Source organism: Mesoplodon densirostris, chromosome 3 (assembly GCF_025265405.1).
Source record: "Mesoplodon densirostris isolate mMesDen1 chromosome 3, mMesDen1 primary haplotype, whole genome shotgun sequence".
Lineage (NCBI taxonomy): Eukaryota > Metazoa > Chordata > Mammalia > Artiodactyla > Ziphiidae > Mesoplodon > Mesoplodon densirostris.
In genome coordinates this window covers 129,151,817-129,167,968 of record NC_082663.1, presented here as the reverse complement: position 1 = coordinate 129,167,968, position 16,152 = coordinate 129,151,817, and the positions used below count along the sequence as shown (strand labels likewise).

Sequence of the window (16,152 nt, the reverse complement as noted above, 5' to 3'; positions counted from 1 at the left end):
AAGGAATTCAACCTGGCTGGAGAACAGAGTGTATATATTTAGGGGCTGGGGGAGGAGATAAGGGGGTGGGGACTAGTAAGGGAGGGGGCTACAGGAGAAGGCAGGAGCCAGTGCAAGCAGAGCTATGAAGGCTGTACAAGGTGTTTTGGACACACTTATGCCTACACTTAGGTAGGTCCATGGGCTTGTACAGGCAGATACTGCTCTATGCAGACCTGCCTCCCCCTGCCCTGTGGTGGGATGGGTGATGGGTTCTAATGCCTTATCTCACCCACACTCCCACACATGCACACATATCCCTGAGCAAGTGGGCACCTGCAGACCAGCTCTGAGCAAAGCAGAAGTAAAACTTTTGTGTGCCACTGAGGGGGAAGCCATGTACCAGCCCACGGGGAATTTCCATGGCTGGATGAAGGCCCCTCTTTTTACTTGGAGATGGCTCCCTAGAAGATGCAGGCTTCCTTCCCAGGATGGGGAAAAGGAGGAGAGGAGTGATGTTGGTCTGAGTCCCTGAGGAGGAGGGACAGAGCTCTCTAGCGAGCAGAGAAGGGCAGGTGGGTGACACAGGAGGAGGGAGTGAGTTCCCAGGGGGCTTCATGGGCGGCCAGAGGGGCAGGACAGGGGAGGTGAGGGTCTGGCTAGGGTGGATGTGGAGGAAGTGGGTATCTGTGCAGCAAAGAGGCTGAGGCTTTGCGGGTAGAGGAGACTCAGGGCTTCGAAGGGGGTGCCCAGAGTTGGCCCTACTTGGTTACCCCAGTTCCCTGGCCCACACCCTGATGTACTTTACAACTACCATCACTATGGGAGAGGAAACCGGCTCCTTTCTGCAGTCTGGATGTCTCAGGCTATGGGAGCTCAGTTATTGGGTCCATTGGCCTCTCAGTCAGGCTCTGTCCTAGCAGTGACAGCCCCAGTGAGGGTGTGGATTCAGAGGAGAGGTAAACCACACCCCAGCTGTCAGGAGCTGGCATCCAATCTGGAGCTATGGCAGACAGGCCAGATTGACCCTGGCAAGGGCTGAAGGGATTTGGAGGCCAGTAGTGATCCAGGGGTAGTTACTGAAGGGCATGGGGTATTTATGCAAGGGGCTGGAGGTGTGGCCCAGAGGGGAGAGGCTAAGGGTCTGACATCATAGGCCAAAGGGGGATGGGGCTGGTTCCATTCTGGGCAGGATGGGCAGAGAGGGATTTGTGGTGCCAGAGGTGGATTGAAGGGAGGGGAGCTGCCAAATGCCCTGTTTGCTCATAAGCAGCTCTTGTCTCTGCTTCCAGCCTTACCCTTCAAGGTGGTGGTCATCTCGGCAATCCTGGCCTTGGTGGTCCTCACAATCATCTCCCTCATCATCCTCATCATGCTCTGGCAGAAGGTAAGCCCCACCCTTGCCTGATGGGTGCAGACTGGCACACCATTTTTTGCATGGACCCCCCTGCCATCCCCTATTGCTGGAGGATCGGGCCATGGTCGGGGCCCAGCATGGAGCTCAGGTGTGGAGTAATGCTGGGTGTTTGAGCTGCTTTCAACCCCAGCAGCCTGGGCAACATGGGCCTGGTCCAGGCCATCCAGGGTGCCCTGTCTCGGCTGTGCACCCCACTTTCCATCCAGAGTCCTGCTCGGGCATCATCCCTGCCCATCGCAGCCACGGGGCATGGGACCTTCAGGGTGGACTGCACGGGCTCCAGCATTCTTCCAACACTGACCCACAGAGACTCCCAGGCTTCTACTGAAAGGCATTCTAATCCTATAAATCTGTCATTTCAATGAACTGTTCTGAGATTTCACCATTCCATGATTCTACCATAGGATTGCAGCACCCCATGATTCTATCATTCTCAGATTCCAATCCTGTGACTCCAACATCCTATGATTTCAACACTCTAAGGTTATATCTTTCTGAGATTCCTGCTGTGACTGATCCAGTATGGGGAGGGGTCATCCACATCCAGTAGAATGTCCCGGCCTTGTGTTACTTTCCAGGGCTGCCTGCTCCTGTCTTCCCAGCTGAGGAGCGGCCGAGGCTCTGGGAGAAGCTGGTGCGGAGGTTCTCATGAGCCTGCCCCTCAGCTGTCAGCTGCTCCTCAGCACCTCGCCCTGACATCTGTTCCGTGGAGCCCATGAAGGCCTTGGCTCTATTGATAACTTGCTATATGGCTTCAAATATGCCCCTAATCCTTTCTGGGCTTCAGGTTTTCCTGTCCCACCTGTTTCATAAGGAGCTGGACCTAGTGGTCCCCCTCTGATGATCCATCCCTTGTCTTGGTCCTGCAGAAGCCACGCTATGAGATCCGATGGAAAGTGATTGAATCTGTGAGCTCTGATGGCCATGAATACATCTACGTGGACCCTATGCAGCTGCCTTACGACTCCACCTGGGAGCTGCCGCGGGACCAGCTTGTGCTTGGTCAGCCCAGGGAGGCCTCAAGTGGCAGTCTGGGGACTTGAGGCGGGTGGGAGCACTGATGTCTGAGCACAGCCTTGCCATGATTAGCTTTGAGACCTAGGGCTGACGTCTTGCCTTCTCTGGCCCTAGAGCCCCACCCTCTGTACGGTGGCGGCAAGATGATCCCCCAGGGACCGTCCAGTGTTGAGGTCCTATGATCCAATGATAGTGTGAGATGGGACCCCTTCGTGGCGAGAGAGGAAGTATTAGTCGAGGGCAGGCTGAGTGCCAGGCCTGCGCTTAGTCTAGCTGGAGAGGCTGAGAGAGCATGGAGGAGCTGTGCTCCCCTCTGTGGGGAGAAGAAGGCCTCCAGGGACTAAAGAGGGGCCAGGAAGCAGGCAGGACTTAGGCGAGACCAGAAAGGTCTGCAAAGCACTGTGATTTTAGGAGTGACCATTGGAGAAACACCTTAAGTCCAGGGTGGCTTGAGGGATGTCTAGCTTGACCTCAGAGAGTGTAGGGGGGTGCAGCTTCCTAGTGTGCCAGGAGCTGAGAGATCATCTCATCCCCAGGACGCACCCTGGGCTCCGGGGCCTTTGGGCAGGTGGTGGAGGCCACGGCTCACGGCCTGAGCCATTCGCAGGCTACCATGAAAGTGGCCGTCAAGATGCTGAAATGTGAGTCCTGGGAACCCGCCCCTCCCTTACCTCTCCCCTGCCCCCTCCCCGGGCACAGGAAGTGCAGTCACACCAGAGCCAGCAGCACTCCCAATTCTGCTTTGGGAAAGAGGCTTCCTCACCTGCCCCCTCCTCCGGGCCTCCTCCCCTCCTCCATCTTCCTCCCATCCTCCTTCCTCTTCTCCTATGCACGGGTCCTCATCACCCTCGGCCACCTGAGTCTTACAGCACAGCCTGGGACAGAAGAGCCAGAATAGGCTCCAGTGGGGTGTCTGCGGGGCCTCAGTGACTGGACCAAGCCTGAGGGCCCCCTCTCTCCCTCAGCCACAGCCCGCAGCAGCGAGAAGCAAGCCCTCATGTCGGAGCTGAAGATCATGAGTCACCTCGGGCCCCACCTGAACGTGGTCAACCTGCTGGGGGCCTGCACTAAAGGAGGTACAACCCACCCCTAGAGGATTCTGGGGAAGTGCCAGTGGCCAAGGCCTGGCCCCTCCCCGCCCCCTCCTCAGTTTACGGACAGGACACTCCAGCTGGAGGGTCCGTGCCCACCCTCTCTAGTGCCCTCACTTCACAGAGGCAGATGGATGTGGGATTTAGCAAGTCACCAAATCACATCACCTTCAAGACCAAAGGACTCTTTAGTTCACCAGTCCTAGCGGCTTCCAAATCAAGGGGTTCTCTGACATTTAAAAAATTTTCATGATACATTTTATTTTATTTTTACTTATTTATTTGTTTACAATACCTTTTAAAAACTATAAAAAGTGGCAGCTCATGTGACACTGAAATGAGTTATAGCCCCACCTTTGGAGCCCACCAACTAGCTTGCTCACTGTGAGCTGCTTTCACTCGGATCATAGAATAAGGTCTTTCCAGCCAAATATGTTTATTTGAAGCTCTGATTACAAGTTAGGCCGCAAAAAAAAAAATGTTATCACTATTTGCAGCTGCTTATTGTGAGATTTGGGATTTTCCTCGGTATTGTGCAACAAAAAGAGAATACAGAAGTACGCTGTGCACGTAGGCCAATTTATGTCTGCAGTGATCACACATTTCAAAATTTTTGATTCCACCAGTATGTTTAAGCTGCCACTGATTGACTTTAAGTCAATGTATCATGTTTGAAGTTAAACAGTAACCTGGTAATAAACAGTTACCTTTGTTTATTTTGTATCCTGGGCTCCAGAATCAGCTTTATCAATAACAGCTAACCCTGTGCTTGCTACTTGCCAGGCACTGAGCTGAGCTGACAAAGGCATTGTCTCATGAATACTCAATGCAGCCCTTTGGGGTGGGTATTACTAGCCCCATTTAATAGATGGGGAAAGTAAAGCTCAGGGAAACTAAGTGCCTTGCTCACGGTCAGGAAAGTCCAGGTTTGCCTGGCACCTAAGCCTCTTTGCTGACCCACGTGCAACCCATCATTAGCCTCATGGCCCTGATGGGAAGACCCCCAACCGCGGGGACTGTCCCTGAGCCTGTCCCTCCGCAGGGCCCATCTTCATCATCACCGAGTACTGCCGCTACGGTGACCTGGTGGACTACCTGCACCGCAACAAGCACACCTTTCTGCAGCGCTGCTCCAACAAGCGCCGCCCGCCCAGCGCTGAGCTCTACAGCAACGCCCTGCCCGTTGGGCTCCCGCTGCCCAGGTACTGGAGGGAGGGCGGGACCTGAATCTGTGGGGAGCCCTGAGGAGCACCTGCTCCCTCCTTCCTTGTCCAGGACAGAAAGCTGAGGTGAGGGCGGGCAGAGCCACTCCTGGAACCAGGTTTCACTTGTTTCACCAGCCAGCTTAAGACCTGGCCCCTGGCCACCCCAGAGGTGGGCAAAACAATAACAGTGATGATGATGGTGGCATCCGCTACCACCTACTGACTGTCCGTGGTGTACCAGGCTCTGCACTGAGCTCTCTGGAGGCTCAGAGGGGGTGACCCCCTTGACCCCTCACCCCACCCAATCTCATCTTCTCCTGTCTTCGACCGGGGGCACCTGGGGCCCTCCTGTCCCAGGCTGACCCCCTCTGTAGGGGGTCCACACTCTACTCCTCCCTCGCCACAGCCTCCCCCCTCTCCCCACACCAGTCTCTCCAGTGCCTCCAGGGCAGCTCATCCCTTTTCTGCTTTCTCTTTTCCAAAAATGACATTTCTTTGTTCCTTTGCTAATTACAAAAGCTATACATGTTTATTGCAGAGGCAAGAGTAAGTTCAGAATAGCATTAAAAGACATTAAAACTCACCCGTGTCCTCCCCAACATTTTGATTGATTTCCTTCCAGTCTTTTCTCTAACCCTAGAGACACATGTGTACATAGTCCCGCAGCTCTTGGGGGAGCTGCTGCTGCAGGCAGAGGCATTAAGGCGATTCATTGCCCACTTGCAGGGTATCGTGGCTGGATGGTGCTGTAGTGGCCACAGGAAGGCACTTGGGTATAGGCCCTTCCTGTGACCCTGGTCCTGGGGTGCTGGAATCACCCCTGGATGTAAGTTCTCTGAGGACACACCCTGGGTCCTAGGTCATCTTGGCAGACCCAGCGTCCAGCTCAGGGTGGATCTGACGTTGGCTGGAAGGGCTCAGTACGTGGTCATTCATATTGTGACAGACTGTGTGGGCATGCGAGAGTGAGGGAGAGAAGAAATGCATGAGTGATGGGGCCTTGCAGGAAGGGGGAGAGAGGGAAGAGCCTGCGCTTCTCCTTTTGTAACGCTCCTCTGCCCCCAGCCATGTGTCCCTGCCTGGGGAGAGCGATGGTGGCTACATGGACATGAGCAAAGATGAGTCGGTGGACTACGTGCCCATGCTGGACATGAAAGGGGACGTCAAATACGCAGACATCGAGTCCTCCAACTACATGGCTCCTTATGATAACTACGTCCCCTCCGGTGGGTGCGCACAGGGTTCTCACACCTAGGTAGTCATGCATTCTTTTTTTTTTAACTTAAATTTTTAAAAAAATTTTTGGCCGCATTGAGTCTTCGTTGCTGCACACGGGCTTTCTCTAGTTGCATCGAGCAGGGGCTACTCTTTGTTGCGGTGCGCGGGCTGCTTCTCATTGCGGTGGCTTGTCTTGTTGTGGAGCATGGGCTCTAGGCGCGCGGGCTTCAGTAGCTGTGGTTCGTGGGCTCTAGGGTGCAGGCTCACTAGTTGTGGCGCACGGGCTTAGTTGCTCTGCGGCATGTGGGATCTTCCCGGACCAGGGATTGAACCCGTGTCCCCTGCATTGGCAGGCAGATTCTTAACCAGTGCACCACCAGGGAAGTCCCATGTAGTCATATATTCTTTTCGAAAACTTTCCTCTGCCCAGCCTGGCAACAACCCTGCTAGGAAGGTGACCTTGTGCCCATTTCACAGATGCAGAAACTGAGGCTAGCCACCTGCCCAAAGCTGCTGTGTGGTAGAACCCCAATATGAACTCCCTGTTTCTGGGTCCAGAGATGCATACACAACCCACAGGGAGGGGAGGAGCTTGGGTGGGCGCAGGGGTGCCTGACCTGCTGGGGCCTCGGGGAAGAGTGGTCTGCAGGTGCCAGGCTGATCTAGAGTCCCTAAAGAGCAGGCAGGCCAGGCTGAGCAAAGGTGGCCCAGGGCTAAAGCCAAAAGTTTTTCTGGCCAATGAGGGCTCTGATAAAGAAGGAGAATTTAAGTTAGATATTTGGAAATTGTTTTCCTTTTGTGGGAGGCTTAGAGGATCAGGAGTCTTCTCTCTGGGACATTCAGCCTCCACGAGCCAAAGGCCAGGAGTTCTCTAGCCCCAGGGAGACACAAGACAGTGGGTGTCCTTCTGCTCTTCCCTAGCTCCTGAGAGGACCTGCCGGGTGACTTTAATCAACGAGTCCCCAGTACTTAGCTACACGGATCTTGTGGGCTTCAGCTACCAGGTGGCCAATGGCATGGAGTTCCTGGCCTCCAAGAATGTATGTGTGGTCACAGTGAGCACAGTGGGGTCCTGGGGAGGTGGGTCACCCAGCCAGCCAGGGTGCTCCCAGTACATGGCCCCCCGTACGGCAGCCCTCTGGTGGGTGAGGACGGCAAGTGCCCTCACACCTGGTGGCCCCTCACACCTGAGCAGCGATGCATATTTCCCAAAGCCCCTGACATGGAGAGTCTTTCCCCAGAATTGCCCTCTACGGTCTCAGCTCCCGTCTCCTCCCTCCCCAGTGTGTCCACCGAGATCTGGCAGCCAGGAATGTGCTCATCTGTGAGGGCAAACTGGTCAAGATCTGCGACTTTGGCCTGGCTCGTGACATCATGCGGGATTCGAACTACATCTCCAAAGGCAGTGTGAGTGCCTTCCCCCGTCCTCATGGTTCGCGTGGCTGTGGCTCATGGGAGATCAGGACAGGGTTCTCGTGGCCTGACCTGCCCAGCGGCGATGGGCTCTGCCTGCCTAGCCCTGTGTGCAGGGATGGTAAGGGGAGCCGCTAGCTGTGCATGGGATGGGGGTGAGACGCCGAGGCCTGTGGGGTAGGCCGGGGGCTCAGCTTTGCTGGTCGTGGCAGGGGACAAGGGACCAGCTGTAAAGGGTCCTGGGGAGGTTGAAGGGGCAACAGGCCAAATGTGCTGTCCCAGGAGCGATGGTGAACAGAGGAAGAAGCCCAGGTGACAGGCTAAGACAGATGAGTAGACGGCAGGCAGTCTTTGGTTCAAAGGTGACCATCCTGCCTCCCACTCATGTCCCCACTTCTCGCATAGGGACGGAAGTGGAGGGACACTGGGCCCCAGACATCTAAGGCAGCTAGGATGAGAGCTGGGTGACACCTTGGCACGTCTCTTCCTCCCCTCAGCAGGGGCCTCTCCTGGGGTCAAGAAGGGGAGCCTGTTCCATGAGGAGCCTCAGACCCTGGGGCTCTCCCTCATGGATGGGGGTTACCATGTCCCCAGCTTGTGCGAAAAGAAACTCAGCCTCCTGATCCTCTGACCAGCACTGGGATGGGCGTGGGAACCGAGCACCAGCAGAGATGGGCCCTCAGGGACCGAGAAGTGAGAAAGAGCTGGGGGTGGGAACTGCCAGGCTTCCTCCCGGCTCCCAGGTGCAGAGTGGGGCCCGGCCCCTCCTTGCACTCAGCAGCCTCCGCCCTCCCACAGACCTTCCTGCCTCTGAAGTGGATGGCCCCTGAGAGCATCTTCAACAGCCTCTACACCACCCTGAGTGACGTGTGGTCCTTCGGGATCCTGCTCTGGGAGATCTTCACCCTGGGTACACTTCCTTCTTCCTCCAGTCCTCAGCCTCACGGCACAGCGTCCGCCCTGACCGCTCACACCTTCATCCTGGTGGGGCTGTGGGATGGGCTCTGGGACAGGGCTCAGAAGCTCTGCTTCTTTCTTGTTACTGTGTGACCTTGGCAAGTCTCTTGCCCTCTCTGGATCTCTTTACCTCCCCATCTCAGTAGAGATGAATTTGGACAGTGACATCAAAAAGCCTGCTTGGCTCTGGTGTTCTCTGGTTCTCTGATTCTGGGGAGGCATGCAGTCTCTGTCCAGAGCCTATGAGGGAGCCCATATTTCCCAATGCTAAGGCCACTGCACCCTCACTGATGCCGGGGTTGGTGTGCCTCTCCCTGTCCCATGGAAGAAGATTCTTGCCACTGTTCCGACACCCCTGAGCCTGTGTTTCTTGTCTCTGCTCCCTAACAGGTGGCACCCCGTACCCAGAGCTGCCCATGAACGAGCAGTTCTACAATGCCATCAAGCGGGGCTACCGCATGGCTCAGCCTGCCCACGCCTCTGACGAGATGTGAGTGGAGCACTTGGGAAGATACTTTGGGTGCAAACAGTAGATATCCCACGTTACCAGCTTAAGCCGAAAATAGATTTATTAGTTCAGAGATGTAGGAAAATGTAGGTATAGCTGGATCCTGTTGTTCATAAGACATCGTCCACACTCTCTCATCCTACCCCGGGGCTCTGCCCTCCTCTGCATCAGCCTCACTCTCAGGTTGGCACCGTCCAAATGGCTACGTCCTAGCTGCTTTCACCGTAGTTCCAGTGAAAGGTCCAGAGGTGACTGTCAAGGGCTCAGCTGGGGTCACCTTCCCATCCAGAAAACCAGCCACTGAGCTAAGGGGATAAAAATGCCTACTGGCCATGCCCGTGTCATGTGCTCACCAAGGTGTGATCAATCCCATGGGACCACTGAACTGAGGATGGTGGGAGGGCTTCCCAAGGGAACATGCAGGTGCAGTAATGGAAAAACCCCTCCCCTCCTAACTCTTCATTATTCCCCTTGGTCTGGGAGGTGGCAGACCCTGAGCCAGAGACCCTGACCCCTCTGCCCCTCTCCCCAGCTATGAGATCATGCAGAAGTGCTGGGAAGAGAAGTTTGAGATTCGACCCCCCTTCTCCCAGCTGGTGCTGCTTCTCGAGAGACTGCTGGGCGAGGGTTACAAAAAGGTATGTTGAGGCAGGGTTGGGGTGGGGAACGGAGAGTTCTGGTCCAGAAGTAGACACAGGGTACAAGGCTTTGTGTGACATGCTGGTATTTGGGGGGACCCTCCTTTCCCCTCTCTGGGCCTCAGTTTCCCTGTTGGTGCTAATAAGGGATGGGCTGGAGCTGTGAGTGTAGTTTATTTTAGCAGCATAGAGTTTTTTAAAGTGAAATCCTATGTGGAAGCTGATTAATTTAAAGCAGGGGCAGGAAGCCTACAGCCCCCTTCATCCTGCATCCTTCCTCATGCCTTTGCACCCAGACCAAGTCCCGGGCCTCCGTCACAAGTTTGAACAACCCCAGGCGAGATGACTGCTGAGGGCCTGACCACTTGGACCCTGTGGCGGGCTCATACAAGGCTTATGGAGCCAGCAGGGCCTTAAAACCCTCCCTGCCCAACTACGAAGCTACAGTGAGGGGGATGCATGTGTCCTTTGGCCCAGACACAGCCCTTTCCCTCAGTCCATTCCTAAGCCCACTCCCAACCACATCTGTTTACAGCTCCAGGACCAGTGAGTTGGAAGAGAGTTGTCTCCCTTCAGTAGCGAGGGAAACTGTGGCCCCGGCGAGGGAGGCCATGGCAGGCGGAGAGCCCGTGCCTGTCTGCCCTGAAGTGGGGGAAGAGTTAGGGTTGTGGGTGCTAGTCCGATCACTGTCCCCTCCCTGAGTGACCCTGAGCTCATCTTGTCTGGTGAGAGGCCAGGTAGGAGAGCAGCTCAGCTGTGTGGCTTTGGGCAATTCTTCCTCTCTGAGCACCAGGTGCTTTATGTACATGAGGCGGGAAGGGCTGGGTCAGAATCTGCCCATTAGATGATCCCTAAAGGCATTTCTGGTCTGACCCTCCCTGTGTCTCCGGTTCTTCCTGCCCTGCTGAGCAGAAGTACCAGCAGGTGGATGAGGAGTTTCTGAGGAGCGACCACCCAGCCATCCTTCGGTCCCAAGCCCGCTTGCCCGGCTTCAATGGCCTCCGATCCCCCCTGGACACCAGCTCCGTCCTCTACACTGCCGTGCAGCCCAACGAGGGTGACAACGACTATATCATCCCCCTGCCTGACCCCAAACCCGAGGTTGCTGACGAGGGACCACTGGAGGGTTCCCCCAGCCTTGCCAGGTAGCCATTCTGACCTGCAGCCCAAAGCCGTAGTGTGCATAGTGTGTGTGTGTGTGTCTGTGTGTGTGTGTGTGTGTGTGTGTCTGTGCCTTCATGCCATCAGGCTTGCCTTAGAAGTAAGTTCCCTAGGGTGAGTACTTATTCCTGCCAGCGAATAGAAGAGAGAATTGAACTCATTTGACCTTTGATGACCTCGAGTGGAAATGGCAGGCTGGTAAGAGAAAGGGGCCTGGGATATATTGTAAGGTAGCTGTTTCTTTAAAGGAGCCTCCACAGGCCATCTGCTCTGTCCCCTCTCTAGGCCCTGTCCTAGCCCTAAGGAGGAAAAGAGGAAAATCTAGTTCGCATCCCCAACACCCCATGTATTGCTCTATGGTCATCGCCAGCCCTGTGGTCTGTCCTTTAGCACCATGCCCTGAGGACCCCAGGGAGCCTGGCACAGGGAGGCAGAGGTACCTACAGAAGTTCAGGCCAGAATTCAGACTGGGGAGGAGATTCGTGCTTTTCTTTTTTTCTTTTTTTTTTTTTTTGCGGTATGTGGGCCTCTCACTGCTGTGGCCTCTCCCATTGCGGAGCACAGGCTCTGGACGCGCAGGCTCAGCGGCCATGGCTCACGGGCCCAGCCGCTCCGCGGCATGTGGGATCTTCCCGGACCGGGACACGGACCCATGTCCCCTGCATCGGCAGGTGGACTCTCAACCACCGCGCCACCAGGGAAGCCCCGTGCTTTTCTTTTGCCTCGGGATGTGACGTTACAGTAAGGGGAGGGCTTTGGAGGAAGGCCAGCTGTCGCCTGGACTAGATGTTCCCCATGTGGGCAGACCCACACCCAAAACAAGACCCACCCTATGGTGAAATGGCAGGGGCCCCAAACTGTGTTCCAGCTCCATCTCTGCCGCTAGCTGCCGTGAGACCCGGCCGCACATCTTCTCTGCGAGCCTGTCTCTCCACGTGCACTAGGAGCACACATAAGACTTAGAAGGCCCTCCCCACACTGTTTGAGAAGCTAATATTCCAAGGCTCCAAGTAACCAATGTATAGAGGAGTTGAGCTCAGAGTTTCAAACAGCTTGGAGTGTGAATGTTGGTGCTGCTCTGTGCCCTCAGACAAGCTGCTTCCCCTCTCTGGACCTCAGTTTCCTTAACTGTAAACTGAAAACAGTAAGAGTACTTCTATTTGGAGGTTGTTGTGGGGATTAAATGAGATCATTATACATTCAGGCATGCAGGAGAGAGACACTGACGGGTGAGCAATCAACTCGATCTGCTCTGAAGTCCCAACTCCTATACTTACCCGCTGTGTGATGCAAGGCAATGATGTAACCTCTCTGAGCTGCACTTTCCTCACAACGCCTGCCTTGCATAGTCTTTACAAGGATTCAGTGAGTTAAAATGTGTAAGGTGCATGCTGCAAGGGTGGATAGATAGAAAGCTCTACGTTAATGCTGTTATTATTTCACTGTGGTTCCCTCCCAGCCTCTCACTCACTTGCCTTCCGCCTCTAGCTCCGCCCTGAATGAAGTCAACACCTCCTCTACCATCTCCTGTGACAGCCCCCTGGAACCCCAAGAGGAACCAGAGCCAGAGCCCCAGCCTGAGTCCCAGGTGGAGCCAGAGCCCAAGCGGCCGCCGGATTCCAGCTGCCCTGGGCCTCGGGCCGAGGCGGAGGACAGCTTCCTGTAGGGGCTGGCCCCCACCCTGCCCTACCCGAAGCTCCCCCTCTACCTCCCAGCACCCTGCGCCTCCTGGCCTGGCCCAGCCTCCCAACAGCCAGGCTGTTCCCATCAGCTGTCCCCTCTGGAAAGCTTTTGCCCCTGGCACATCACACCCCGACCCCTGGGGCTGGCTTAGGAGGTAACAGAACTGTAGGGACCATGACCGGTCCTCTGCCTCTGGAGAGCGTATGGGACTCTGAGCCAGGCTTCTCCCAGGGGACTCAGTTTCCCCATCTGTAAGATGGGAAAGGTGGGCTTGGCAACCCCCAGTCTGGGATTCTCACGCTGGCTGACAGATGTAGAGGCTGGAATCCCTGAGGAGATACTCAAGGTTCATGAGGTGGTAGGTTAGCTTTTTTTCTGTTCAGCCAGCTGCCCCTCAAGGAGCTGCAGCTCTCTCCTTGCACTTTTTCCTGCCCAAGGGCTGGGGAAGGGACCCTAGCATCTCTGGCTCCTGAGCTAGGGCCTGGCCTTGGACAGTGTTGCCTCATTCAGAAGCCACCTCCCCTCCATGCCAGTCTTTGCTTTCCCAGGCCCAAGCTGGTCTGGGGCCTTCCAAGCTTAATTGATGCTGGGGGCTGAGCCAAGGACAGGACACCCTGGCCTGTAGCCCCTGCCCCAGGCACTTGGGGTATACCTCCCCATAACATGCCTGTGTCTGTGTCTTCCTGGCCCCATGGATCCAGGGGTCTTTTTCCTCATCACTGCCAGTCTTACTCCACTCACCAGAGTCTCCAGGGCCAGATGGGCCCCACGTCTGTGATGAGTGTGTTGACGTGCCTGCAAGAGGTGTCCACATGTGTGGACCAATGTGGCATTGGACCCGCTAAGAGACCTTGGAGGAATCCCTCGCCCTCTGTTTTCCCTGTTGAAAAATGAGCAGGTTGGACTCATTGACTTCTGGTGCCCTGCCAGCACTAACATTCTAGAATGTTCCAGGGGTTGCACACTTGCCCAGATGAAGCAAAGATAAACCCTCCAAATCTCTATCCCGGGTTAGTTGGGGTCTGAGGAGGTTCCAGACTACACAGCACACTCCGGGCATTCAGGAACTGTGCCCCTTCCCCAGGCCCCTGGCAAGTCCCCAAAGGTCAGCTGCCCAGGCCTTGACTCTGAGTGACAGCCAGTGTCCTGGAAAGCCCCCAGAAGCTGCCCCAGGGACATGGGGAGACCGTGGGACCCCTTTCAGCACCCACATGACCTCCAGAGCTATTCTGGGCAAAGGAGGCCGAGAAGGAAAGTCAGACCACCTGACACAGCCCACCACTCCAGAGCCTGCTGTCCAGGTCTATGCCGCAGACCTAGAGGACAGTGAAAGGACAAGAAACCTTGGATGGGGGACCTGAGGAAGGGGCGCAAGAGGTGGGTACTTTGGGGGGTGTCTTCCCACTTGCCAGCTGCCCCACCCTGAGGCAGAAACTGAAGAACATGGCTTTGTCTGCCTGGGGATGCTCACCTCACTGTGTCTGCCAGCCCAGTGGGCTCTGGAGGGACCTGGGGCGTGAGGGCTGTGGCCAAGACTGCTGGCAGGGGAAGGACTGGATGGAGGGTGAGGGAAGGTCAGTGCCTCTGGGCACCAGCCCCCTGTGTTGGTTGGCACCTCCCCGCCCCAGGACCCCCGAAGCCTGGTCAAGGAGAGGGCGTGGGTTCTCACTACGGTACCAAAGATGTAATCCCCTAGGTTTACAAGTATTTTTAGGACTCACATTAACTCACATTTATACAACAGAAGTGCTATTTTGTATGCCATCAACTTTTCTTCTCTGTGTACTTTTTTTTTTTTTAAAGAGAAAGATTTTAATATTAAACCTGGTGCTTCTCACCCACAGACCTCGTGGTGTCTCGCAGGTTTGGATCCCTGGGCCCGGGAGGTGGCAAGAGTGGGGTAGGGCAGCCGGACTCGCCCAGCTGTAGGATCCCTGCACAGAGCCCTTCAGCTCAAGTCTTGCTTCCATCTGTGAGACGGGGGTCTTCACACTCCCCCCACCTCCTCGCAGGTTGCCGGGTGACCTGGACCTCTGGCTTTGGTTTTCCAGGTTGTGAAAGGAGAAGGCTCTTCCGGCTCTGCAGTGCCTGGCTCTGGGTTGGGAGCCTGCGCTCCCCCGCCAGCCCCACTCCGCCCCACCATGTGCTTTGGCTTTGGCTGTTAAGCCAGGCCACCCCCCTCCCTCCCTCCACTCTGCCCATGGGCCCAGATTGAGGCTGGTGTGGCTCATGAGAGGCATCCGCTAAAGTCCAGATCCCAGGCCCCGGTGAGTAGTGGTCGTGTCTCAGGTAGGAGCAGGGCAGATGGACAGAGCACCCAAGGGGTCCAGAGAGCAGGAAGAAAGAGGAGAGAGGGTGAAGGAGAGAGAGGAAGAGGAAGGGAGGAAGACGTGGGGTGAGAGCCACCAGGACAAGGCCAGGGGAGGGAAAGGCGGCCCGGCTGGGTCTCTGAGAGCAAAAGTCTAGCCAGGCTGGGAGAGGGGTGCGGACCGGCCCCCCACGGCTGCAGCAGCTCGGTGGCGTGGGGCTGGCACGAACCAGGCATCTCGGTGTCTGCTGGCCGGCTCGGTACTGGATGTCGGCTCCACTGCCCAGGCCAGGCCTGGGAGACCTGGCAGCAGTAGGGGGCCAGGGCAATAGAGCTGCCAGGGGCCGAGGGCAGAGCGCACAGGTCCTGGACCCAGCCTGGGGCTTTCTGGCCCTCCTGCCTGAGCCCTTTGGGAGGGGTCACCTGAGGTGGAACCAGGTTTCAGCTTGAGGTCTGTCACACCTCACTATGTGACCTTGGCCATTCCCTGCTCACTCTGAACTGGGGAAGGGGCCTCTCAGTTTGTTTCCGGGGACAGGCACCTGGTTTTGGAACCACAGGGCTCCCTGGACGGCCTCCAGAAGTCTGGGGCCGTGGCTGCCAGTGGGGAGAGGAACAGCGACGTGGAGCAGCTCTGACTCACGGGCCCAGCCGCCAACACCCCCGGGGAAACCCCGCCTGCTGAAGGGCCCACCCTCCGGGGGGTCCTGGCCTTAGAGCCCGTGACCCCGTCTCTCCTGGCTGTGGTAGGAGATGAATACGCCATACCCAGATCTGCCCTGTAAAGAGAGTAAACGACCACATTCCAGATGCGGATTACCCTTGCCCGTGGGAAAAGCCTCCCTCATGGGGCCTTGGGTGGATTATTCAGCCTTAGGCCTCCATTTCCCCGGAGGTAAATGGAGCTAATGATGCCACAAAGGGATAAAGGAGGGTAGAGCGCTGGTGCCCACTTACTGAACAGTTACTCTGTGCCAGGCCTGTCCTGTTGCTGCACACATTTTCTCATTTGCCCTTACATCCACCCTGTGAACCAGGGGCTACTATTGTCTTCATATTACAAAGGGGACACCAGTTCACGGGGGGTTGAAGTGGCTTGCCCAAGGTCATCTGGTCGGTGTGGCAGGGAGGGGATAGGAGCCTGGGCCTGGCCGACCCCCAGGTCAGCCCTAGGGGAGGCGAAGCCCAGGCCGGGTTGCAGGGCAGGTGAGTAGGGAAGCCTGGGTCCCAGCCCCGGTCTCCTGACTCCAGACCTCTGGGTCTGTGGGTCCCCAGGAGAAAGCACTGGGGGAGAGGAGAGAGCTAAGGGAGTCTGCGGGCTAAGTGAACATAATAAACAAGAGTCTGGTGGGGGGCTTGGAACCCACAGGCCCCCGTGCAGAGGGGTGCGGGAGCTGGAGGATGGGGGAACCGTAGGTCAACCTCTGCGGGCTCCCGCCACTCAGGCGGGCCCACGGGAACGGGTGAGCTGGAATTTTCCTGCCAGACGATGAGCCACTGACTACACAATTCTTCCGCCACCCTATTCACAGCCAGCGTCCTTGTTCCTGGAAAAAC

General features: G+C 56.4%; 1 protein-coding gene and 1 pseudogene across 3 annotated transcripts in view; both read left to right on the top strand.

The window, feature by feature from the left end:
* PDGFRB (platelet derived growth factor receptor beta) overlaps positions 1-14,132 on the top strand; it is a 38,799-nt gene extending 24,667 nt beyond the window's left edge. For all 3 annotated transcript variants that reach the window (XM_060093633.1, XM_060093634.1, XM_060093635.1), the window contains 13 exons: positions 1,272-1,366; positions 2,266-2,398; positions 2,950-3,054; positions 3,379-3,489; positions 4,547-4,706; positions 5,775-5,935; positions 6,849-6,967; positions 7,212-7,334; positions 8,139-8,250; positions 8,688-8,787; positions 9,338-9,443; positions 10,356-10,588; positions 12,093-14,132. In XM_060093633.1, coding sequence (XP_059949616.1) covers positions 1,272-1,366; positions 2,266-2,398; positions 2,950-3,054; positions 3,379-3,489; positions 4,547-4,706; positions 5,775-5,935; positions 6,849-6,967; positions 7,212-7,334; positions 8,139-8,250; positions 8,688-8,787; positions 9,338-9,443; positions 10,356-10,588; positions 12,093-12,270 — 1,736 coding nt within the window. In that variant the 3' untranslated portion in view covers positions 12,271-14,132. The remainder of the gene's footprint in view (positions 1-1,271; positions 1,367-2,265; positions 2,399-2,949; positions 3,055-3,378; positions 3,490-4,546; positions 4,707-5,774; positions 5,936-6,848; positions 6,968-7,211; positions 7,335-8,138; positions 8,251-8,687; positions 8,788-9,337; positions 9,444-10,355; positions 10,589-12,092) is intronic.
* The window catches only part of LOC132486863 (large ribosomal subunit protein uL11-like), a 54,984-nt pseudogene continuing 52,467 nt past the window's right edge, over positions 13,636-16,152 (top strand).